Consider the following 25342-nt stretch of genomic DNA (forward strand, 5'->3'; position numbering starts at 1 on the left):
AGAGCCATATGGAAATATACTAATTTAGAAGCTTCATATTATCTATCTACTACTATCTATCTACTATCTATCTATCTATCTATCTATCTATCTATCTATCTGTTATATACACAAGAGTTCAAATGGAATTACCTAATATAGGAGAATAACGCTTCTCCCAGAAGCCATAGTTATTAAACAAAAAGCCCAGTGGCAGGTGCAGGGTACTACCCTTCAAGTTGTTGGTCAGAGAGATCCCATAGAACCCTAATAAACAAAACAGGCTCTTTTCATTTGCTCTTTGCTACCCATCAGAAGTGAACGGTAAGACCCTATTGCTAAAGACACCATTCACTTGAGTCATAAGGCATGGAAAAGTCAAGCTGGTCCTGACCTAGAAGTTTCTTCCTTACTAGCCAGCTTTCATGGTGTTTGTGGTGCCACAGAGGCAGCTGAGAGAAAACAGTTACCAACAGTCATACCAGGTATGAGCCTTGTGAGCTACAAAAGTAGCCTGGCAAGATATGCCCTTGAAGGCAACAGTGGTATAAATGTTAATGGGGTGACCAACTGCTTTATGGTTGAATTTAAGGCCCACACCACAAAACAATATTCATGCCTGGCCCTGTAAATTTGGGAAAGAACCTATGCCTGGAAAAGTCATAGAGCTCAGGAAAGAACCCACTATTATCATTTTGTTACACAGACATAGCGTCAAACTGCCTTCTAAATATTCCTCTCTGTGCCCATAGACTAGTGAAACTCTCAATCTGCATCCGAGAGCTGTGATTAAATACAGACACACACATCTGGTCAGAGTGCAGAAAATAAGTAAAGACTCAGCCCTAAAGAGTCACCTATATCACACCACTCCCTCATATAGTTCAAGGAATATTGTAGAAAAGGAGGCGGAAGGATTGTGAGAACCCAGGTCATCACTGAAGTCAGCTGCGATACAGTGTCTTCTGGACATGACAGGACTGTTTCACCCATGAACTCATGGCAGCTGTCGTTGCTCCAATGAGACCTATACAAGATCAAGCCAGTCAAAAGCTCAGCACAGGTGGGGGAGGGGCTTGCAAAGCCCCGCACCTAGCTGAAGAGCTTTGGCCATTGAAGGCTACTAAGATAAAATGCATTTTCTTTAGGGAAGTGCCCCCTGGTAGGTTGTCTGTGTTCCAGTGGTCGGCCCCACGCCCATGTGCGTATATGACCAACACTGATTAGACTCAGTGATTATGGGAGGGGGACATTTGTCATGTTGGAGAGGAGATATGGTGGTGGGTCCTGGGTAGAGTTGGTAGAGAAGTGAGGGGCAAATATAATCAATATATATATATTATATATATACATATATATATATGAAGTTTTCAAAGAGTTAAAAAACAATATTTTTTGAAGTCCCTCTAACCACAAAGTAACAAAGAGGGAGAAGAACATGCAGACTGTCTTGGATGACTAACCATTGTGTTCCAGGAGCTCAGCATGATATCCATATCCAGATACTGAATGTCTTGAAGCATCACTTCCTCTGTCCTCCGCAAAATGATGATGTCACCCAGGATTATAGACATTGCCAAAAGCTAAAAATGGAGTTGTGGTTCTCAGTGACAGAAGAAAGGGGTCAAGTTCACTGGACTGGGAGTTGGGGGATCTGAATCAGCCGTTGGCATTTAAGTCCATCTCTCCCGTTCTGCTCCACTATAGTCCAAACTCCATCGCCTCTGCCCTGCTCATCTGCGACTTCCCCAACTGGTACCCTCACTCCATTCTTGCTCCTGCGGCATCTCTCCTCCCACAGCATAGAGGGTTACATCAAGATCAGACCAGCACTGTCCATGGAATTAAGCTAAGCTCCTCAATAAAATAAGACCCTCGCCAGTCTGTCCAACCTCGTCCCATACCACTCCCTCTGTTCCAGCCACAGTGGCTTCTCCTGCTCTTCACACCTGCCAAGATCTCTCCCACCTTCAGCCTTGCTTTTTTTACATATGCTATCCTTTTTTCTGCCTGGAAAGTGGCCAGAAAAATATGCTGTTCTTCTGTTTTCTTCCACTCGTCCTATATGTTAGATCTAATGTCATGTCATCATAGGGCTCTCCTTAGCACCAAAAATTGTTAGTTACTATGTTTCTATTACTCAAATGGTGACTTCTATAGATTATATATGCTCTAATACTGGAATTAGAAAATATGACACATGTTCCTATTACACATATGTGCATATATATTTATATGCTTATAATTATCTTGCTTACTTATTGTTAGTCACTGCAGTAAATGACAGAGTCTTTGAGAGTGGGACCCTTGAATATTTTGTGTACTGTACAAGACTGCCCACAATTAATTCATCATTAATTCCAGCATTATTAACTTGCTTTGGTTAACTCTGCAGGCCACTGAAATTACGACAAAGATGGGCATAAAGCCATGTGGTGACTGGTCAGTCTACAAAAACGAGAGTGTATATGGATTTGCATTAGGACGTCCAGAAAATTCCAGCACTTGTCTACCTGAATCAGGGCCCTGCAACACTCAGATCTGACTTTTTTTCTATATCTATTTATTGCCTCTCTTAGATTAAAGCTGGTTCAAGAGTCTGGGGGCCCTTCTGTGGAGAGACATCCCCAGAGCCAATCAGTACCGAGAGTCACATTGTCCAGATCCTCTTCCGCAGCGACAACTCGGGAGAGAACCGAGGCTGGAGGCTTTCCTACAGGGCAGCAGGTAACCTTTTCCCCCTTCCCAGGTCACCCTGAGCCACTGTGCTCCCTGCTCACACAGTGGGTTGTTGAGGGAGGAGGGATGTTGTCCAAGCTAGAAGCCCACTCCTCTGAGGACCTAGTGGGACTCTGAGAACTTAGGAACAAGGGACATGCTACCTCCTGGCTGAGTTTCCCACCTACAAATGGGGGATGGGTTCCAGGGAGAATGGGCTTATACTCAAGACTACCTACACTTCAGCAACGCGTAGAGAGACTGAAAACACATTGTTTCTCTCTTCTCCTCACATGGAGATTCATTAAGCTGAGAAGACCTCCCAACCCAGGCCGCCTCCAAGTCTGGTGCTGGAGCATGTGGACCCAGAGCTCTGTGGAGATGGGTCTCTGTACAGGTCCCTGGCCTGGCCCAGCCTGCAACCCCAATCCCTAGTGGCCCAAGGCAGCTAGTCCTGACACAAGCCCAGAGGGAGTTATATGACTCAATAAGTCGGTAATAACTCAAGGGGAAAGAGGGTAGACCCCAATGAGGAGTCTTCTTCATAGAACCAGGAGGCCTGGCTCTGCCTGCAAGGCCACACAGGGAGAGGAGCGACAGAAATTTAACAAAAGAGGGTCTGTCCCTGGGAAGGTGTCAGGGCTAGACCCACTGAGGTTTTCTGGTCAGACTCAGGCCCTTGAGGAGAAGCAGAGGCATCTGACCACAGTCCCTTAGTGTCCTAGCAAGAAAGGGTGACTGTGGTCATCCTGAGGAGCCAGTGAGTGAAAAATGCCAGGGCACAAATTCCAAATGAATAGGAAGACCTTGTTTATTTAACCCGAGGTATCCACGGAGTTCAGGCCTCAGGGGCTGAGCGCCTGTGGCTGTGGGACAGTGGCCCTGAGTGTCCCTCCAATCTCTGGGTGTAAATGAAATCATTTGGCTGGCTCTTTCGCTTTACCAACGAAGAAATGGAAGGCCACGTTAGAAAATGACTCACTCCTGGTTTCAAACGTCTTGCATCTAGGCGCCCAGTCCCGCTGTCTCCACCCGCTTCAGGCCTTGCTTGGCTGGTGCTGCCCCTTCACCCCCATTTTCCCTTGTTTCTCACCCGATGCCTTTTCATCTGCCACCTGCCAGGAAATGAGTGCCCAAAGCTCCAGCCTCCTGCATTTGGGAAAATCGAGCCCTTGCAAGCCGTGTATTCCTTCAAAGACCAAGTGCTCATCAGCTGCGACACCGGCTACAAAGTGCTAAAGGTGCGGAACCCTGCCTGGGAGGAGGAGTGGGCAGGCTGGAGAAATCCCGCAGAGCCTCCCATGGTGTATGAGGCGCCATGCTGCCTGCTCAGCATTTCCTAGCATCCCGTTAAGCTTCCCGTGACTCCAGAAATTCAGAATGATGCATTCCAGCCACCCCTCACTTCGGGACATGGCACTTAAGTTGTTTCTCGGGGCATGAGTTGCCCTGAATTTTTAAATATGGGGCCATATGGCTCTATAATTAGGGACAACAGCCTTAACAAAGCTCATCAGGGGTGCAGTGGGTTGGTACAGAAAGAGAAGCAGGGGTTTTAAAGATGGCAGATGGGCACTCCTCTAATTCCTACCATTCAAAGCGGCTGTCTACCTACCCACCTTTCAGAATAGGAGTAAGGAGCACAGTCCTCATGTGCGGAGGCTTGGGACTGGAGCCAGTGGTTGGTATCTTTAGGTTCCCCAGGTGAGAGTAACATACAGCCAAGCTAGAGGCCCACTGCTCTGAAGGAATTGCCCTCAGGAAGGGGCCAGGTCAGCAGCAGCAGCACCTGGGAGCTTGTTAGAACTATGACTCCTTGGGTAGGTCAGACGTACTGAACTGGAATTTTGGTGGCAGGGAGCGGCAGTCTGTCTCCGCTAGCCCTCTCTAGGTGACGCTGACTGCTAGCTCTAGTTGGAGAAGCATTGACCTAAACCTAGAGTGAAAACTATAGTTTTTCCTCTAGAGACAGTTGCCTGTGCCCAGAGTATAAATGGGGGAGACAAGTGAGCACCTGTCTCTTTGTTATGGGCAAGTTTGCCTTTGGAGTGCACAGGGCAGGGGGGATTTCTAGCTGAAGATAGCCAGGTTTGAAGTTGGAGTTATCTTTGCTAGGCAATAAGTGCTAATCCACGACCTCCTTCTTCCCATTCCCTTCCTGGTTTCTTTTCAGGATAATGAGATGATGGACACGTTCCAGATTGAATGTCTGAAGGACGGCACATGGAGTAACAAGATTCCCACCTGTAAAAGTAAGGAAACCAAATGGATTGGCTACAATGATGCATTTCTTCATGGTGGGGTCAGAGCAACGACCATGCGGGGCTGAAAGTTTTGCCAGAGCTAAGAAAGGTGTCAAAAGTCAAACACTACATAAGAGCTGGACGAAAGAATATGGGAGCCTGTTTCAGAAAGAAGAGTTCAGAATCACACACACACACACACACACACACACACACACACACACACACACACAAGCTTTTTGAATGGCCCGGTTTATTTTCTAAACACAATTTTTTCTCTTCACCTGCAGACAGAGTACTAAATTCCGTAAAGGAATAGGATATACCTTAAGGTCTGAAATGAGCCCAAGCGTGGGAATTGCTAGTTTGGGAAACTAGTTTGTCGCCGATGTGCAGAGCCAATCCAGTGGTGTTGAATGTCTACATGCCAATTGCTCACCTTCTAAGTCTTCTAGATCAGCTGATGGCTTAGGGCTGCCTGGGGAGGGCTGTGGGGTCAGCACGGACGACCTCTGTGAAGCAGAGGACACTTGACTCTAGTGACCCAGAGTTCTTGCCTTGTGTCCCACTAACATATTATGTGACCATGGACCAGTTCCAGATCTTTTGCTGAAACTGTGAAACAGAGTTTAGACTAGCTTTAGTTCTAGAACATGAGTCATGGTTCTAGAGAGGAAGAACCCACAGAAGTTGTCTATTGAGTTTTGTAAAAGAATATCAATTTCCAGTTACTACTCTGTTACTCCCATACCCATGTAGTTTCAAATTTGAAAGTTTGGACGTGATTTTAGCAACTCTGTACAGCTGTATAGCAACAGTGTAGTGGCAGTCAGGGAGGGAAGGGAGCTCCGGGACTTCCATTAGAACAGAGATGAGAAGTCCAGGTATTACCATCAGTCACGTGATGCCCATCTCATGACTGTGGGCTCTTTCCTCTTTCTTTTCTTCTAAATAGTTTCCATCCAGCATTCAGACAGATCCTGACAGGAAGGCTCCCTTGAGGCAAACCCCAGGTAGCCCCAAAGTCAGACTGGGCTTGTTTCCTTTTTCACATGGTGATGGGCTGTGGTGGTAGTGGGGCCTGTAAAGGAAAAAGACTGTCATTTATAACTTCCTAAGGTCGGCACTTCCTGGATGCCAACTCAGAGTTCTGCAGGCAATTCAGATGGAAAGGACAGGGTCTAGCCTGAAGACCTCAGATGTTCCTTCGTAGGTGGTCCAGTGTGCAGTAGTGACTGGATTCTGAGCTAGCTCCCCTGCAGGGCAAAGCAAGGGTCACTCTGAAGATCAGTGCAAGTGTGTGGTGCTCAAGACTGAACCAGACACTGTAGTCAGGAAGATGTGGCTTTACATGTAGATTCTAGCAGCTGGGTGGGCCTAGGTAATTTACTCATACTCTTTTGGCCTCATCCTCCATGGTCAAGACTGTGGTGAGAACTAATTGGGTTCCTACCCACACCATGCCTGTAGAGAGCCAGAAATACATTCAAATGTAATAAGCCCTTAGTTATATCCAGCCCGCCCCCATCGAAGAGCAGGCGTTTGGAATCTCTGTTTCATATTTCTGGAAAACAGAAAGTGCTATTAATACTTTCCCCTGGTGAAACGTGTGGGTTATTATAATGGACACGTTGACAGAGTAAGGCCATATCAGATCGTATCATTTTATGTGACCTATGCTAGAAAGCCACAGAACATCTTATCATTTTATACTTAAGAGTTGACTTAGCCGGGCGGTGGTGGCGCACGCCTTTAATCCTAGCACTTGGGAAGCAGAGGAAGGCGGATCTCTGTGAGTTCGAGGCCAGCCTGGGCTACCAAGTGAGTTCCAGGAAAGGCGCAAAGCTACACAGAGAAACCCTGTCTCGAAAAAAACCAAAAAAAAAAAAAAAAAAAAAAAAAAAGAGTTGACTCAATTCATTTGCATTAAACTAGATTAGGGCTGTTACAGCCCTTGTTAACACACAGCCAGCATCCTTGAGCATCTGTGGGTACTTTGTACTCTGGTAGGTCCTAGGGAAGACGTACAGTAAGGCAGATGAGTTGAATCACTGGGAATGTGCAGGGAAGGGTTGGAGACAGACAAGAAGTGTGCAGGGTGTGACTAAGGCATATGCAGCAGAGACTGAGAATGTGGCTCAGGTGGTCGCATGCTCACGTAGAATGCACAAGGTGCGGGATCCAGACCCCAGCATTGAATATACCAGGTGTGGGAGCCATGCCTATAGCTCCAGCACTCCAGAGATGAAGAGTGGGGGTTGGGGATTTAGCTCAGTGGTAGAGCGCTTGCCTAGCAAGCACAAGGCCCTGGGTTCGGTCCTCAGCTACAGAAAAAAAAAAAAAAAAAAAAAAAAAAAAAAACAGAGATACAGAGATGAAGAGTTGAGACAGGAAAGATTAGGAATATAAGGTCGTCTTCAGCCATATAGTGAGTTCAAGGCCAGCCTAGGCCATGTGATACTCTGTCAAAAAGGAAAAAAAAAGGAAAAATGATAAAAATGTACAGAAGAACAGGAAGTGGGAATTATGGGCTGTGGTCCTGGCCCTGTCTCCACTTTGTGGTGACAAGTCCTTCTATACTCTGAATGCCATCTGTCAAATAAGCATTTTGGCCAGATGAATGCAAAGCTCCCAGCCAGGGGCAGAATTTTATCTTCCTCAGGAGCCAGGATGTAAGATTATGCAAATTCTCAGAATGATACAAATTCAGCAGTCCCAAACTGTCCTTCCCACTGCCTGTGCCTAAACCGCATTCTGAACGTTCTGGTAGAATAGTTTCTGTATTTCCTGCATGAACTATTTCTGCTTTGCTCGCTAACTTTTCTCTCTCTTCCTTTTCCCTCTCTTTCTCTTGCTCCCTCTCCCTCTCTCTGCCCTTCTTCCTTTTGTCTCCTGGTCCCACCATGACTTCACCACGGTTACAGAAAGCGAGATCGATTTGGAGAAGGAATTCGAGTCAGAGCCAGTGACAGAGTGAATGACAATCATGGGAGCCCCACACAGTGCAGACATCCGAGGATGGATTATACAGAGACACCCCCCAGTCCCAGAGCTACCCCACCCTGCCCCACCCACCGACACTCCATTGCCCACTTCAGTGTGGATTAGGACGGATGCAGAGCGAGCGAGGCAGCCGTGCCTCAGCCGTGGGAAGTGCTGCTTGACTGAGAACAAATTCTCTCTTGACGATTTACTCACCATTCAAACTAACTCCAAAAAGCAATGAAAGACAATGGGTGATTTTTTTTTTTAAATCTCTAAGTAAACTGTACTTGTCTCAAAGGAAAATATGTCCTTGGGTCGAGAAACACAAATTTAATATACAATCATGTGTCCTAGATCAACATGGACCCTGGCTACTGATCAACTCCATACTGCAAATTTAAATGGGTCAGGATGCCAGCTACTTAATGACTTTCAAATTTTTGGCTTCTGCTATTGTCTTAACAACCATGAGTTTATAAAATGAATAATAACACCGAGTGTGGATTTTTGAGAATCTGGATGTTTTCTCATTCAGAAAGTGTATTTCCCATCCACACTGTTTGGGCTGAAATTCTACTGTCCAAGTTTCCTTATTACTGGGGCTTACAAGTTTTGTGTTTCTTAAAACTCACTGATTAAAAACCTTAACGAAATGAGCATCAATCACATCTGGAGGCAGTGGTCCTCAGCTTGGAGGTGATGACTCTACCTAGGTCATAAACAACAGTGAAGAACATCAGCATGCATGCTGGCATCTACAAGGCAACGTCTGCCTGAGCACACATATCTGAGAGGCCCTGCTTCTTAGTCTATGACTACCCAACCTAATGGTTAGATGGTCACTTGGTGGGAGCAGAATCCTGCAAATGTGGATGATGAGTTGGAGACTGAGGTGCTGTCTTAGGGTAGAGATGTCCTTGATGGAGGAGATAGGATGGACACTGAAGGCGAATGTCATCTGGGCAAACGTTTGCCAGCCCACAAAGTGTTCACAATCATTATGCAGAGGTGAGAGAGGGACTCACAACTCGAGAGGAAGATTTGATATGTGTCCAAACAGTTGTAATAACAAACAACATAAGATGCGTATCTCCTAAGAGACGTGAGTGAGGATTTCAAGGACACAAGAGCATGACCTATCCAGTTAGAAGAGTTACAGACATTTTAGGAAGAAGCATGGTGGTATGGAAACAAAGTGCCAAGATATCGGGGTGGTACAGGCAATGCCTGTGAGGAGGACATGGCATGCTGGAGAGTCTGATGACATTGGAGTATAGATGCGCTGAGGGACAGAGAATAAGATCAGGAAGGTCGTGGGGCTTAATCCTTGGTCCAGAGTACCAGGATCTTCTTATGGAGGGCTCTCTAAGAAGCCCCTGAACTACAGAAAAGCATGTTTAGAGCTTAGGCCAAGAAAGATGTATTAGAAGAAAAATAAATGGCAGCAGGAAATGACCAGAGAGACAAGATGTGGGATAGCACTGCTCATGCTCATTCCACAGAGTGGTGAGCAGGGCAGGCTGAGGAAGGGGAGGAGAGAAGAACATTCTGACTCCAGGGTGTGAAGTGGCCAAAGACAGAGAGGGTGAGTTCGTTTTTGTGTAGCTAACAAGCTACTGCAACATGGCCGCCAACACCATTGCGCTGACGGTTCCGGAAGTTAGGAGTCTTGATGCCCCACCCTCAACACTTTGATCAATGTCTCCAAAGCCAAATTCTAGTCAATCAGGGCTTGTGCTGTCTGGAGCTCAAGTCCCTCTGGAAAGTCTGCAGAGTGAGGACAGAGGCAAACATAGAACAGGAGAAACCCTTATTAGTAGCTGGGGACGCCATTTCTGATACACACTGATTGTGTCAGGCAAGAAGCCTTCGAGCTCTTGGGAAAGCTGTCTCCTCTCAAAGACACAGGACTTCCTCCCTGCCATTCTGCACTTGGGAAGAGGGTTGCTCCCCCGACACTGACTACACTGACATGGCTCTCTCTTTTCTGTTTGTTACCCCCTTTCTCTGGCATCTCTGTCAGTGGGCAGAGTTACATGTCCGGAGCCACGTGAAAGTGTGCCCTCTACTGAGAAAATATCTCTAACACCAACCACTCAAGCACAGGGCCAAGCACTCAATTCCTCCATTAGGGACGGGAGAGTTGAGTCATGAGGATCACTGAAGCTAAAGAAGCTTCCAGAAGGCTCAGGGAGGTAGCAGTAGTACCAGTATCCAAGTACTAAGGGATTTTCTAAAGGTAGAACATCAGCTTCAAGTCTCATCAGGAAAGTCTATTTAAATCTATGTAGGGTTTTAAATAGCAGTCTCTATTTCTTATTATCCTGGCATTAGCCTTCACACTTACCTCACAAACTGCCAGAGTGTCTGTGTTCTGGGTTATCAATGCAAAGGAAGTAATCTGTTCAGGGGGCTTGAGGGCCAGGACCCCTTTGGGTAAGAAGTACCCACATGCACTTCCTTCCCTCACCCCCCCCTTTTTTTTAATCTGGAAGGTTCTGGAATCAGACAAATTGTAACTTAGGTAACTCTAGTCGATCTAAAGGTGAGTTTAAAGTCCTAGGGTTAAAAACCACAAGGTTTAACCACAAGGTTAGCTGCCCCTCTCAAGTGACCAAATTGAGGGGGAGGTGGAATTTTGGAAATTTTACCAGAACTCTGGAAATATTGACAGCTAGTGTCCACATCAGCCAGCTAATGTTTACTACTTAACTAGAAAGCAGATATTCAGGAACAGCCAGTACCATTTACTGGAAGAACACTGAATCCAACCAAGGTCAGGGCTAGTTCTCACTCTAATAATAATTCCCTAGGTAACTTTGGACTGATCGAGGCTTCTCTCTCTTGCCTTATCTCTGACATAAAGAAGAATTTCTACATGGTCTACCTCAGTTTCTCTTCCATCTGTGGAATTTCATGTTTCTCTAATTCTGTTATAAACTATATTATATGTAGGATTAGCGTTTCCTTAAAAAGAAGCATCCTTGCAGTTGTACTATCCCTCACAGAGCAGTTGGATTAACCTCTAAATGAGAGAAAAAAAAAAGAAAATTTAAAAAAAAAAAAAAAAAAAAAAAAAAAAAAAAGCATCTACAGGGACTTAATGAGGAAAAAAAAAAAGCGAGCATCATTCTCCAAAAGCGGCCCTTAAAAAAAACATCAATAGATTGGGTCCTCAGCCTCTGATGCAACCATGAAAAGATGCCTTGACTGGGCTGACTCATGCTAGACTCCATCCATGCTAGCAACTTACCTAAAACCTGGCTAGACAAGCAAGTTTTCTAAAGCCCATCCCAAGGGGCGGCATCTTTGGTCATGTCCTGCACTAAGATGATAGCCAGCCCCGCTATCCAGCACTATCAGAGGAGCAAGTGAACAGGTGGAGACTGGGAGTTCGTCCATTGAGACTCTCCCTGCATTCTGTGACAGATGAGCGGCCTGCAGGGAGCCAGCAGGGTGGGGCTGTGTACTCACAGAGGAACTGCGTTCTTTTGTTTGTTTGGTTGTTTGGTTGTTTGGTTGGTTGGTTTTGTTATTTTAATACGAAGTTCCAATGTGAGCACATTAAATGTTCTTATTCGGCCTGTGGTTGGGACTGGAAAAAAGAGGAAGATGATTTGGTTCAGGTCAGCCAGGATTTTCTCATTGCACTATGGGCTTCATGCCTGGGCCACAGAAGCAGAGACGATTGCAAAACAAACTGGGAGTCAAAGAGGCTGTGGTGGGGGAGAAACTTTGGTCTCCGTAGTCTCGGCAGGCCTGCCCTGCCCTGAAATTGACACCAGGGCCGCTAAGTCGGCTGTAGAGTTGGATTGTAATGGAGAGATGTCAAAAGTGGAGATGGCAGCTGTGTGGGCCGTATACTGCACAGGTACAGGGTACCAGTCCGATAGGATACGGTGCTTCCCCCTGGAGTTGGGTGTAGTGTATAACCTGCACATCTAAGGAAAAATTGATGCCCTGGTGACCCCGAGAGGAAGAACAAACGGTAGCTAATGGGGGTCTCACGTCTTCTCTCTCAGTTGTAGACTGTGGGGTCCCAGCGGGGTTGAAGCATGGACTGGTGACCTTCTCCACAAGAAACAACCTCACAACATACAAATCCGAGATAAGATACTCCTGCCGGCAGCCCTTTTACAAGATGCTTCACAATATCACAGGTAAGCCCTCCATGTCTACTGTACCTCACACTTCCTGGGCCTCGGGCTGGGGGTTGAAACAGCTCTAGGAGGAGTGGCCGCCTAGACATGAGCAAAGCCTTGTGATACAAAGTGTCATGTCCCATTAGGCATTGACCCTTGCTCCCCATGTGCTCAAGGAAATAGGTCTGTTTAGATGCACTTAAATAGTCCCAGGACCAAACCCAACGTGTTTTCCCTCTTCCCTTGGAATTCTGAAAAGATTCTAGTAAAATATAGAGTCTGTGGTGGAACATGAAGAATGCACACATGACAAAATTTAGAGACTAATTGAGCCTCTCAAGGAAGTCTGGACTCTCCCAAAGTTAATCCCCTCATGCGTCTGAGGTAAGAGCTAGGATTTCTAGAAAATGGCCGCTATGGCTGACTCCACTGTCTCTGCCTCCTCTTGGGGTTGACCAGACCAAAGCCACCCAGTAGAGTTGTAGCCATCCTGTGGGGTTTCCTTCAGAGACCTGTCTCACTCAGAGGTCAGATGGGCTGAGAGAAAGAGAAGCAATTGACACATTTCAGTGGAAAATCCAACACGTCCCAGACCAAGACCCAAACACAGCCACGGCTGTTGCTCTCCAGGCCTCTGCATAGTTTCTGGCCAAGATTCTTGGCTCGGCCCGGGGTCAGGCGGCAGCATGTAGGCCAAGGGTGAAGGACTAGCAACAGCCAGTCTGTTGGTCACAGTGAAGGAGAAATAATTAGAAATGTGCCCCACTTCTCCCGAGAATGAGGCCTTGTGGACTCCAACCATCATTACCCTCAAAGTCACCCCTGGTCTCCAGCAGAAAAACAACCAACCCTGGTGGAGACAAGAAAGCCTCCCCTCTGCATGTGAGCACCCAGGACAACCCCTTAGTTCCTTAGTGAGACTTAGTTCCTCCAAAGCTCACCTTTAAATAAGGAAGCGTGCTTTAGCTCACGCGGCTATTGTCAGGCCCACGCTGGGTGGTGGACACAGATGTGGCTTATTAAAGAGCTCAAAAAAGGGAGAGAGAAGCATGTGTGCTGACAGAGCTTGATGAACAAAGGTTCTATGACCCATGACAGACACCTGCCAAGGCCCGGAGAAGAGCACAGACCGTCCTCAGGCAGGCAGGGTTAGACCGGCAGGGCTTCTGGGGCCATGCTGAGGAGTACGGTGTTCGCTTCTGAGGACAGTAATTCAGAGCTGAAGAGAAAAGCTTCTTCAGGTCTCAGAGATGACTGGCTCAGAGAGATCCTGAAGAGCTGCTGTGATCCATGTTAGAGCAATTGAGAGCCCAGGCCCGTTTCCTGGGTGTTCCACATAATCATTTCCTTTCTCCGCTCCTTTCCCTCACAAAGGTGTATATACGTGTTCTGCACACGGGGTCTGGACGAATGAAGTGCTCAAGAGAAGCCTGCCCACCTGCCTTCCAGGTACCTCACTCACCGAGTCCTCTGTCTCACGGTTCCCCACGTGAGGTCTGTTAATGTCAAGTTGAGAAAAAAAGGCTTTGTTTTTGAAGTGACGTCATCAGAAGGTTAAAGGTCAGAAAAGTCTAGCCCCACCTCTTCTCAAACTAACCAGTGTCCATATGCGGCCTACTTTAAGATCCCAGAAGCCTCCCATCTCTTTGATGTTCAACTCCAGTCCTTCCCACTAGGTTTTTCAGCCAAAGCAATTTGCGTGTGCACCTCGTGTTGTGCCAGGGAAATCACGAAAATGGACACCCTGTCCTTGGGCATGCACCAGCCCCTAAATAAGATAACTAGAATGTGCTATCGAGCCCAAAAAGAGTTATGTGTGCAAGTAGGTCTGATTCTGCTTCCTCCATGTCTCATCTACTGGCCCCACTTTAAAGTGGAAAGCAGATTTTGAGGTAACAAGAGGTGTCAGGATGAATATAGACGTTGGGGAATTTGTCTTGGCATTGAAAGTACAGATGATTAACTTTGCATCATGACTCACAATGCATCGATGCACAATTAGAAAATTATAGCCCAAGATCACACACTGTAGAGCTAAACACAACCCACAGAAATTAACTTTAGTACATACAACGCTGGAATTTGTACACTTTAATTTCTAAAATTCGAGAATAATAGCAATTAAATGATGCAGCACTTAAGACAGCATTGAAGAACACTGAAATGTAATCGCCCTTCCTGATTCAGCATGCACATTTCCATGAAGAGCAGCTTTGCATCTGGTGGCTTTTTTTTTTTTTTTCTGAAGGAAAATGTCGGGCAAACTGAGATAGTGTACTTTATGCATGACACATGTTAGTGGCCCTTGGTGTTCATTTAGTGGACTTCTAAATAGTGGGTTACACATTGAAACACCAGGCTAAGGAGCTTTCTGAGATTAATCCTCAGGACATGGAGAGCACAGCAGCATTTGAGTATGTTCCATCACAGGCACACTGGGCCTCCTAGCAAGGGGAACTAAAGGTAGATGCTGGTGCAGGAATGAGGGTAAACACCAGAAAGGGACTGAGGCAGTGCATAAGGAAGAGGCCATGCCACTCACACGCTTAACAATTCCACTCACCTCAAGTTGTCTTGGCCACAAGCGCGTTCACGAACTCCAAGTGGGGAAGACTTTTAAAAGAGCAGAATGGTGGGTCGGTAGCAAGCTGGAGGTTCAGATGTCCGTACTTCTAAAATATTATGTGGCCAAGAAAACTAAAAATCAGTTCCCATCCTAGAAAGCCACAGTGTGATGTTTGGTTGGGGAATATATACTGGGCTGGGTGCATGCCTGCTGCAGCTGTTTCCCCGTGGGGTCTTTGGTAAGAAATTATGTTATCTGGGGATGGGATTTCATACCTCAGAAATGAGTGGGCAAGACCAAGAAATGGCTGACATTTTATGGTTCTCAATGGTCATCAGTCCCACTCTGTAAAGAGCAGCTTGGATACACTGAGTCATGAAATCCTTTTAACACGCAGAGTCTGGCAGAATCATAATGTATCATTGGACCACACTAGAACTTTCCAAATTCTTTCCTTCTGAAAGACCGGGTAGTAAGCCAGACTTGACAAAACCATTTCATCCAGTACCACAATGACTACCCTTTTGTGGTGGAGGGCTATAAGCAGTCAAGATTCACTACTTTTTTTTCTGACATGAAAACTCAGGATCAAATGGGTGGGGTGACTTTTGCAAGGCCACCTTTCGAGTTGGGGCTGATCTACAAGATAACTCGGAATGTTGCTATCTACGTGGGCAGTGCTGCACTTTCCTTGACAGGTCATAATGTATTTCATCCAAAGGTCTTGAGAATCCCAGAACACCACCTTTTTGTTTTAAGGAGCCTATTTCCTTTGGCGCCCACCATTATTACTTTTTGTTTTAATCTGACTTCAGCATTGCCAAAACTTTGAACGTTCCAAGAACGTTCTCTGTCCAAGGGAAGACTGGGAGGGAAGTAACAGTGATCAACATGGAAGATTCCAGGCATGGAATCAGAGGTCATTGTCACCAACTGCCGAGTTTCACTGAGCTCAGTGGTGCGCACCTGGAGTCCCACCTACTTAAACAATGGAAGCAAAAGCAGAAGAGGAGGAGGGTGGGGAGGAGGAACAGGAGGGTCCTATTTCAGTGAACTCCCCCAGTGACCTGCTGCATCATTTAAACCCCTTGAAAAATCAAAGGTACATCAGAAGTAAAACGTTGTAAATTGGCAAATGAAGCTAGTCCCACGAAGCAGGCTGTATTTCCTTTTCTTAATATTATTTGTAAGCAAACAACCTTCTCTGAAACTTTGTTTCTCCATCTATAAATTAGCTGTTCTCTAACATTCTTTGGGCTGTGACCTTCTGTGACCTCGGGATGTACTGGCACCTTGGTTGGGGAAAGAAACCATTCATTGCTGTCTATGAGCTCCGTTATGACATGGTCGTCTATTTGTCCCTCATCAGATTATGGCCTTTGTCTGCTAGATGAGTTTTTATGTCGCATGCCACAGGCCCCCCTTGAAATGTCACCTTGTTGTCTGCTGTTGGTAATGAAAGACTGGCCCTGAACTTCAAAGCCCAGGCCAAAACGGGTTAGAAGGTCTGTTTACATCTGGTTTGGAATAAAAGACAGGATGGCCCAGGATCGTGGAAGAAGCATTTGGCACTGGGAAGAAGAGCATCCGAAAAGCATTAGCCTGTTGAAAGTTTACCCTCCCAAAGTCACAAAAGAACCCAAATGTTCCTTGGTCTCTAAAGAACTGTTAGAAGTGCTCAGGGCCAAAGAGGATAGCCTGACCATTGCAACAGGATGCGCACACCCACACCAGCCTCTAACACCCTGCCTGGGAAACGCCTGTATGAGTCTGTTCATAGCCAGTGAGGGCTTGTTACTGAAGACCCTCTGCTCATAAGTTTGGCTGTGGGAGTTTGGTGACACGTGTTTGTGCTGGGGTGCAGCTCAAAGGAACGGAGTTTTCTCTCTTGAAGGTATTACAGGACCCCTGGGTGCAATGATGGGTGGTCCTGAGCAGGGAGCATGCATCATTGCTTGTGGATTATGCCACCTTCTCCTTACCCTGTACACACTGAGCCTTAACACACAAACACCAGTGAGTCCTTTAGGCCAGAGAAGCCTATGGCCATGGTCTTAATGTGTAATAAAGCAGTATACAGATAAAAACTCTATCTTATGGTCTAGTTTAGGCCCTGCGTGCCTGATGTGATAACCATGTCCTTTGGGCTAACCTCAACCTCTAGACAATGACATTCATGTATAAATTGTGGACAGAGTAAACATAAGAAAAAAATCCAAGAAATTTAAAATTTGGACATCAACTTTCAGAAGTTGAAATACAGGAGTATTGACTTAGTTCATTTGGAAAGTGGAAAAGTTAAGTCAAGAACCCAAGTATCTCGGTCTGGTGTGAAATCTATGAAATTCTCACTGAACTTAGTAATTGTGCCACATGCTGCATAATTCATAAAATAAGCACCAGTAGCACACCCATTCTGCAGATGAGGAAACTGAGCTTCTGGAAGTCATACAACTTGCCATGGCTCATAAAGGGAAGTTGTGGAGTTGGAAGCTTGACATCTGACTACTATTGTCTGATGGATGGCCGTTGAGGCGCTCTCCATTTCTCTGTGCCCAGCTAGAGAAAGTGCCAGGAGGTTCTCTGAGTGCCTGTGGTGCAAATGGCTTCTGGGAGATAAGGTACCTTCCTAGAGAAGAAGGGGTATAAGTGTCCTCGGCTAATGGTGGCTAAACGTGGCCCCGTCCAAAAGCGGTTGAGCCAGAAGTGGCTCAAGTTGGACAAGACCGAAATATAGAATGATCTGGTGCAGGAATGGCTCTGGTTATGGAGGTCCAAATTAGACGTAGGCCAACCCAGAGAGCATTAGACATGACTGAACCACAGCTAAGCTCTCTGAAGCTTCAAGGACTCAGGTTAGTGAGGGTTCCATGGTGGCATAATCCACAGTGGGTGAGATTGAATTTCTCTCGGTTCTTTTCACGTGCTTGACTCTGTCCGTGTCTCTTGTTTCCGCCTCCTCCTTCTCCTTGCAGTGTGTGGGCAGCCCTCCCGGCCCCTGCCAAACCTGGTGAAGAGGATTATCGGAGGCCGGAACGCTGAGCTCGGCCTCTTCCCGTGGCAGGCCCTGATCGTGGTGGAGGACACATCGAGGGTACCCAACGACAAGTGGTTTGGCAGCGGGGCCCTGCTCTCTGAATCCTGGATACTCACAGCCGCCCACGTGCTGCGCTCCCAGCGCAGAGACAACACAGTCATCCCTGTCTCCAAGGAACATGTCACCGTCTTCTTGGGTCTACATGACGTGCGGGACAAATCAGGAGCCGTCAACAGCTCGGCTGCCCGAGTGGTGCTCCATCCAGACTTCAACATCCAGAACTACAACCATGACATAGCGCTGGTAGAGCTGCAGGAGCCTGTGCCCTTGGGGGCCCACGTCATGCCCATCTGTCTACCGAGACCTGAGCCTGAAGGTCCAGCCCCTCATATGTTGGGCTGGTGGCTGGCTGGGGCATCTCTAATCCTAATGTGACGGTGGATGAGATCATCAGCAGTGGCACGCGAACCTTGTCAGACGTGCTACAGTACGTCAAATTACCTGTGGTGTCACATGCTGAATGCAAAGCCAGCTATGAATCTCGCTCAGGCAACTACAGTGTCACAGAGAACATGTTCTGTGCTGGCTACTATGAGGGCGGCAAGGACACGTGCCTTGGGGATAGTGGTGGGGCCTTTGTCATCTTCGATGAGTTGAACCAGCACTGGGTGGCCCAAGGCCTGGTGTCCTGGGGAGGACCTGAAGAATGTGGTAGCAAGCAAGTATATGGAGTCTACACAAAGGTCTCCAACTATGTGGACTGGGTATGGGAGGAGATGAACTCCCCAAGGGGTGTTGGGGAGCTTCGGGTGGAACGGTGAATGCATTGACTTCCTCGGGGCCTGCCTCCCCTGGCCCAGATCAAGCGAGGTTACACTACACACTGCCAACAGCATACTCCATGTTACCAGACCAAATAACCTACAACGCACTGACCTAGCTCCTGAGATAGCTGCCCATCCCCCAAGAGGGGGGTTAGCGTGGTGCAGGGAAAGTCTCTAGGCAGGAGGACTCAGTCCAAAGCTTCGACCAAGCCTCTTCCTCCCCCTTAGCCTCACCTCTCCGGCCGTACAGGGGAAGCTGTTCCAGAAGGCTTCAATCCTCAGTGTCAATCACGCCTTATCACTTGCCAAGCCCAGGAAGCGCAGTATCGATGTCAGAATGCTTGGACCTGATCCTTAGGAAAGGATTACATTCAGCTCAAGTCTGCATCTGTGTATTTGCCCAGCTCTGGTTTCTGGGCCTGCCCTAAGCCTAGTTCTTCATGTAGGAAGGAACCATTCAGGTTCGGGGGAGCAAGATATGAGCCTGAGCTGGCTCTCAGAGTGCAGTACCTTGGAACACTTCCGTTCTTGGAATTTCTCCTAAGAGCTTCCTGCCGTGCAAGGCTTATGCTTGGTGCTCTCAGAGTTTCCAACAACTGAGAGGACACGGTGAGGGCTGTACTGACTGAAGGGGGAGTAGAAACAGCTCTCCGAAGCCCCTTAAATGCCTGCTGCCCACTCAGAGTACACTGGGCCCATGTGCCACTCAAATACCGGCTGGCACCGTACGGTGTCAACACCTGCCACCCCACACAAACACAGAGCAACCTTCCAGCCCTGGAATGTTTCATCTCTAGACTTCCTGCCCCCAGACACACGTACGGAGATCAGGCAACTATTTGGAGAAAGAGAAGACTCTGCCCCGCTGTGCCCCGTTGCTTCTCGGCAGGAAAACAGAAGAAAATATGGACTCAAGACACAATGAATCACTCCAAACCTGCACTCGCCCCTGGAGCCTGAACTCAGCAGAGAATCTACCAAGTAGCATCCTCCAAGCCATCCACTCCTTGGTGCTCCAGGGACCAAGGTCAGAGAAGCACAAGGCTCACTCATTGGAAAGAGATAGAGAGCCCTGAGTCTTGGGTTCTGTCTCTAGCTCTGCCTTTCAGCTGCCCATGTGACCCTTGACATTATTTTCCCCTCTGAGCCTCATCCTCATCTGGAGGGTGAAGGCAGAAGATCCATTGGGGTCTGTCCAGCACTCTCAATGGCCACCTCCCTGGTTGCTAGCAGCATTCCTGGCTCGGATTCTCCTGGTTGAATTCTCTCCTTTCCCCGAGTTCACAATCCCAGGAATCTCCATCTGACAAAGGCAGCTGGAAAGACCCAGAAAGGGATGTGGAGAGAACTGGGAAAGGTCAATCAAAACACACTCCTGTATCTATGAATGGCACATGTAAAGGCTACTACTATATTTTGTATATTTAATACCACAGGCTCTGCTACTCTCTAAGGGGCCTCTGCACCGGTTCCCTTGTCGGGGGTCTCCGGTGGCAATAAAGCTGTGGATAACCAATAGCCTTGGTTTGAGAGCTCGTTGTGACGTGTGTTCATTCACTTTGATCTTTTAAAACATCAATGTGCCTTCATTAGGCTCCCAGCCCCTGTGTAGGCACAGATGCTGGCCTCTGAGCAGCATCTAAGATGAGGTAGTGAGGAAGAGGGGGTGCTTGTTGGTTATTGGCATACTTCTTCCTCAGAAGTAAGGCTGTAACTCCTCTCATTTAACTGCCTACAGTTGTGCCCGTGGCTTCAAAGAGCTCACACCAGCAGACAAGACGGGGCTATGTGGGAATAGATATTAACACAAGCCAAGGCAGCTAGCTGTCACCGAAGGAATGAGATTTAAGTATTGTGGAGATGGAATTAAAAGGCGGTGTGAGTGAATAGCTACGGGGACTCAGGATGGCTTAGCAGGGGCTGCAAAGACTCATGGGGAAGGGGAGAGAAAGGGCATAATGGACAAGAGCAGACAAACAGGACAGCAGGCCTGAGCTGAAGACGGAGCAGTGGGCACCGACAGACAGACAGTCTTACAAGCCCCGGCCCGCACTATTTTCTAGTCAGAGATTCTCAGAGTGCATCATGTTCGATTCATGTGGTGGGACTGACTGGCTGAACATTGCAAACTGTTGAGTCTCACCCCCTGGCAATTCTGAATTCAACAGGGTCTGAGTACAGCTAGCATGACAGGGACATGGCAGGGAAAAACTGGGCTATTGAAAGTATCTTGGTGAGACGTGGGTATAGAGGGCGCCAGATGTAGATGCAACCAACCGTCTTATTAAATAAGAAACACAGAACCAATGCAAAGAAGAAAGCTAAGAGATCAGAGCTAAGAGCCTTACCCGCCTGCTGCAGATAGCCTCTTAAGCCAAGAGACCTCTCCGAAAAGGGGCCTACTTCCTGTCTGTTTGTCTTTATATAGACTTTCTGTTCTGCCTTCTCATTGGTTGTAAACCCAACCACATGACTGCCTCGACACTGACTGTATATACAGCCCTCCAGGTCTTCTATGGTATTGAGATTAAAGGCATGTGTCTCCAATGCTGACTGTATCCTTGAACACACAGAGATCTACCTAGCTCTACCTACCAAGTGCTGGGATTAAAGGAGTGTGCCACGAACGCTCAGCTCTGCTATGGCTTGTTATTAGCTCTGACCCCCAGGCAACTTTATTTATTAACATACAAATAAAATCACATTTCAGTACAAATAAAATATCACCATACGTGGGGACCCCCCACCGTGTATGATAACGCAGATATGGCAGTTTAGGCCAACTTAGGGGGTGCATCAGCAAAGCTTGGGCCATAGGCATCTCCTGAGACACCGCACACATGAGGAAGCAGAGGCAGAATCACCTACCGTGAGAGTGGTGTCTCTTCATGGCACACACACACACATGGTTTGCCTTCATTTGGGATTTCTATCATACTTTTGAGTGTGTGTCACGCTTTATATGCTGTTGAGAAATAAAACAATCTTAAATCAGCCTTTGAAAGCTTTACACCCTGCTGGTTTCAAAGACTGCCATGACTCGAATTTGACAGTATTTTTGATCTGTATTTTCCACTAACTAACTACGCGGCTTTGTATTGTGGCACATGGATTATTTGCAGCATGCTGTGACATAGAATGGGAAGATGTGTTACCCTGTGTCTAGTAAGTTTCCATCAGCTTAATGACTGATAAGATACAGAAGCGAAGGAAAATGGAGGTGACATGTATGCGGTCAGCTCAGACACCAAAAGAGGTCTAGAATGACCAAGGGTGGGAGGGCGGCTTGTGGAAGGAGAGGACAGGGGCGCAGCTTTGCTAGGGTCAAAGAATTCTCGAGCAACACAGTTGCAAGTGTCCATCCCCCGTACAGAATCAGGGACTTCAGGAGAGAAGAGGCGCTGTCCAGACGCGAGGTGATACTCAGCAGCAATGGGTAGGATGAAGCCTGGCGAGAGAAGGCATTGTCTAGTGAGAATTGCAGAGAACAAAAGGAAGCCAAGGGCATAAAAGAGAACAGCAAGACAGAGGATTAAAGGCAAGAAAAAAAAAACGTGCTTCCGTAGTTAAGGAGAAAGACTGGAGCGTAGTTAAGTGTTCACTCATCCAGTGTAGACTGGGGGTCTCGGCAAAGGCCTCTGGGGCGGACATTCATCAAGGTAGGATCCAAGCTGCACGGTCCTTTCTGAGGGACTGTCAGGGTGCAAGCTGCCTGTGTTTGAACCCAGTCTTCCTCTGTGCTCCCTCTCCCTCCCTCCTAGGCACCCCCCTCCTTCCCTCCAGTCTTTCCTGTGCCTGAGAAAGGCTTTCAACTATCCCCTGAGAGACAGGAAGCTGCAGTCGCATCATCCTCTCTCTGTGGCATCCAGTCAAAATTATGCTCAGTTCCTGGGCTTTGCTTCCTTCAAACACAGAAATCTTTTATTCTTACCACAGTGCCCAACTTCAAATAAAAGTCTTTCTTCCCCTCCCTCCATCTCTGCTTTGTTCTTTGAAGTCCAAGTCTATCTATCCTTTCCTTAAAAGGAGGGCCAGCTTCAATGGTGGGGGTGGGGCCACAGGGCAAGGAAAAGCTGTGAAAACGGAGAAAACACATAGGACACAAAATCAAAACCAGTGTTCTCTCGTAGATGTAAATATCGCTGTTGAAGTTGCACTTAGGGCCCAAAGCCGCCTGAGTGTAGGTCTACTGGCTATTCCAGTGATTGCCTCATTTCCAAGTATGAGCAGTAAAAAGCACCTTCATCAGGTCCAAAGAGGGGGAAGAATGCAAAGGGTGTGTGCTCCGTCTTCTTCGGAGAGACTTCATTGGAAGGGAAGAGAGAGACTGGGGAATGAGAGGAAGGAAGGAAGGGAAACTTGTGTGTGTGTGTGTGTGTGAGAGAGAGAGAGAGAGAGAGAGAGAGAGAGAGAGAGAGAGAGAGAGAGAGAGAGAGACCATGTTTTGTGGAAGAAGGAGAGATGAAAACTACCGAAGAGCAGCATCCCCAGGGCCCTGAGTGTCTGCTGGGAACTGGGTAGGGTGTTGACGAGGACCACTGCCTAAACTCTGTGCAGCAGCTGAGGTTGTAATCAAGGGTGTAGCATATTTGTCTGGGATTCAGCCCAGTCTTGGCTTTGAAAGTGGTCATGGCTCCCTGGATCCAGAGAGCTCCGTGGGCCCTGGCAAGCCACATTGTTGAGAGTTAGTGATGCTGGAGTGGAACAAGCCCAGAGTTGGGGTCAGGTGACCCAGAATTACATTCTTGCCATTTCCCCACAGAATAACTTTGCCCATCAGATATTTTCTCTAGACTTTGACTTTTGTTTTTTGTTGTTGTTTTGAAACAGGGTTTCTCGGTGTGACAGTCCTGGCTATCTTGGGACTCATTTTGTAGATCAGGCTGGTCTCGAACTTGCAGAGATCAGGCTGCCTGTGCCCACATGCTGGGATTAAAAGCGTGCACCACTACCCCCCAGCTAGACTCTGACTTATAAGAGGGACACACGGATGGTTTCTAAGGGCATTCAGTCATGGCTTTGGCTCTGAATCTGTATCAAGGAAGGCAGGGGATGAGACAAGAGAGCAGGAAGACCTTCATTGTAGGAGTGTGCAACTCCACAGGCCCTGAGAAAGGTTTTCTCTAGGGACAAGGCCCCTGTTGATGGAGCACGAAGCTTCTTTATTAGGAATCTTACATTTCGGAGTCACAGAAAATCAACATCAAGAGGAAGAAGAGGGAAAAAGAAAGACAGGGAAGCGGGGGTCCACGGGTTCACGTAACTGAAAAGATCATTCCCAGACGCTTTCGGTATGGCTCCTTAGCAGAGCTCAGCACTGGGGTTTGGTGCCCGTCTCAGCCCGCACCTTTCCATGATGTTTGGTAGCACCGTTCTCCTGTTCTCTGCATGTTCTCCACGAGACTAAAGCTGGCAGAGCTGGGCCTGCAAACAGCAGCTCAGCAATCCGGCAGAGAAAAACTTCTTATTCTAACGTTAGTAAAACCTTCAACCCAGACTTTGCTTGGCTGTCCAGGGACACATCTCACTTTAAAGACATTGCTATGGCCCAGGATCTAGACCTTTGATGAGTCACATTCCTGCTCCTGAAACCAGAGTTGAGGCCAGTCACACTCAGGTCACCTAGACCATGAATGGGGAAAGTATACAAGTATACACACGCATGCACGCACGCACGCAAACAAAACCTCAACAATAGTACTACTATTAGGAGGGCCAGTGGATGATGGGTGACTAGTAGTGACATGTTCCTAAGAGAATGATAATCTGGCGACCCTAACGGGTAAGGTGGAGTATAGAATGTGACCTCCTCCCCCCTCCTTTGGCTACAGTGTGTGGTCTCCCCCAGTTCTCCCGGAAGCAGATCTCCAGGATCTTCATGGGACGCCCAGCCCAGAAGGGTACCACTCCGTGGATTGCCATGCTGTCACAACTGAACGGGCAGCCCTTCTGTGGGGGTAGCCTTTTAGGTAAGGAGAAGGTGAAGGGGGGAAGGACCCAGGGCTGGGGACAGGGTGAAAGCTAAGGACCAACCTTCCCGTGGAAACTGGTCGTTTCTTCACTGAGAATCACAGCCCCAGACAGACAGTGTGGAAAAGCAGAAGAGCAAGCCCTCGGCCGGAACCAGGACAAGCATCCTCCTGTGCTAATTCCTTGAGCTGTGGTGCACTTCCTGGATTCGGGTCAGTCTCCTGACAGGCGGCTGGACATGGGTGGTGACCCATGGCACACACATGTGGCACTGGGGTGGGATGTGCCAGAGCTGCCAGATCAGGGAGAACCAGAACATTTACCCATCCCTCCCCACACACCCACTCATGAGCAGCAGCCCTAGACATCAGGGAAAGTGGGTTTTACAGGGCCTTGGATGTATACTTGAGAACTTAGGGCAGATCCTGGACCCAGAAGCAGATTTCTAGGCACATACTGGCCAGTCCAGTGGGGACCAAGAAAGGAAAAGGAAAGGGAGATAAACAGAGAATGCCGGGAAGAGAATAAGACCAAAGGGGCAGCACACAGGAGACCTGGGACACAAGAGGGAGATGATGAAGACAGAATAAGACATAAATAAATGACTTGAAGGCAGAATGTTGAAAGCGCAGCCACTGGCTACATCAAGCCCCATGCTGTACCTGCTTCATGCGTTTGGTAATGCAGGAGCTAGGAGAACAAAGTGGCTGAACAGGACTCTTCTATACACTCCACTCTGTTTTAGCAAGTCGATTGACAGAGTCTGGGTAACTAATTCAATTAGTCACTTTCACACTAATTACTTTCTGCATACTTAATTTATTTCCCACAAAAAAAAAAAAGGTGATGTATGACAAGAAGAGAGACTGGTGGGGCCT

General features: G+C 47.5%; 1 protein-coding gene across 2 annotated transcripts in view; it reads left to right on the forward strand.

Moving 5' to 3' along the window:
- The window catches only part of Masp1 (mannan binding lectin serine peptidase 1), a 65562-nt gene that overhangs the window by 31325 nt on the left and 8895 nt on the right, over positions 1-25342 (forward strand). The window contains exons 6-11 of one of the 2 annotated variants that reach the window (XM_028875193.2): positions 2559-2706; positions 3820-3938; positions 4871-4949; positions 11948-12085; positions 13442-13516; positions 24326-24463. In XM_028875193.2, the coding sequence (XP_028731026.1) occupies positions 2559-2706; positions 3820-3938; positions 4871-4949; positions 11948-12085; positions 13442-13516; positions 24326-24463 (697 nt within the window). Of the gene's footprint in view, positions 1-2558; positions 2707-3819; positions 3939-4870; positions 4950-7864; positions 8583-11947; positions 12086-13441; positions 13517-24325; positions 24464-25342 lie in introns of those variants that run through there. The other variant, XM_028875195.2, reaches the window with a different exon arrangement.

The sequence above is a fragment of the Peromyscus leucopus genome, chromosome 12, assembly GCF_004664715.2.
Source record: "Peromyscus leucopus breed LL Stock chromosome 12, UCI_PerLeu_2.1, whole genome shotgun sequence".
Lineage (NCBI taxonomy): Eukaryota > Metazoa > Chordata > Mammalia > Rodentia > Cricetidae > Peromyscus > Peromyscus leucopus.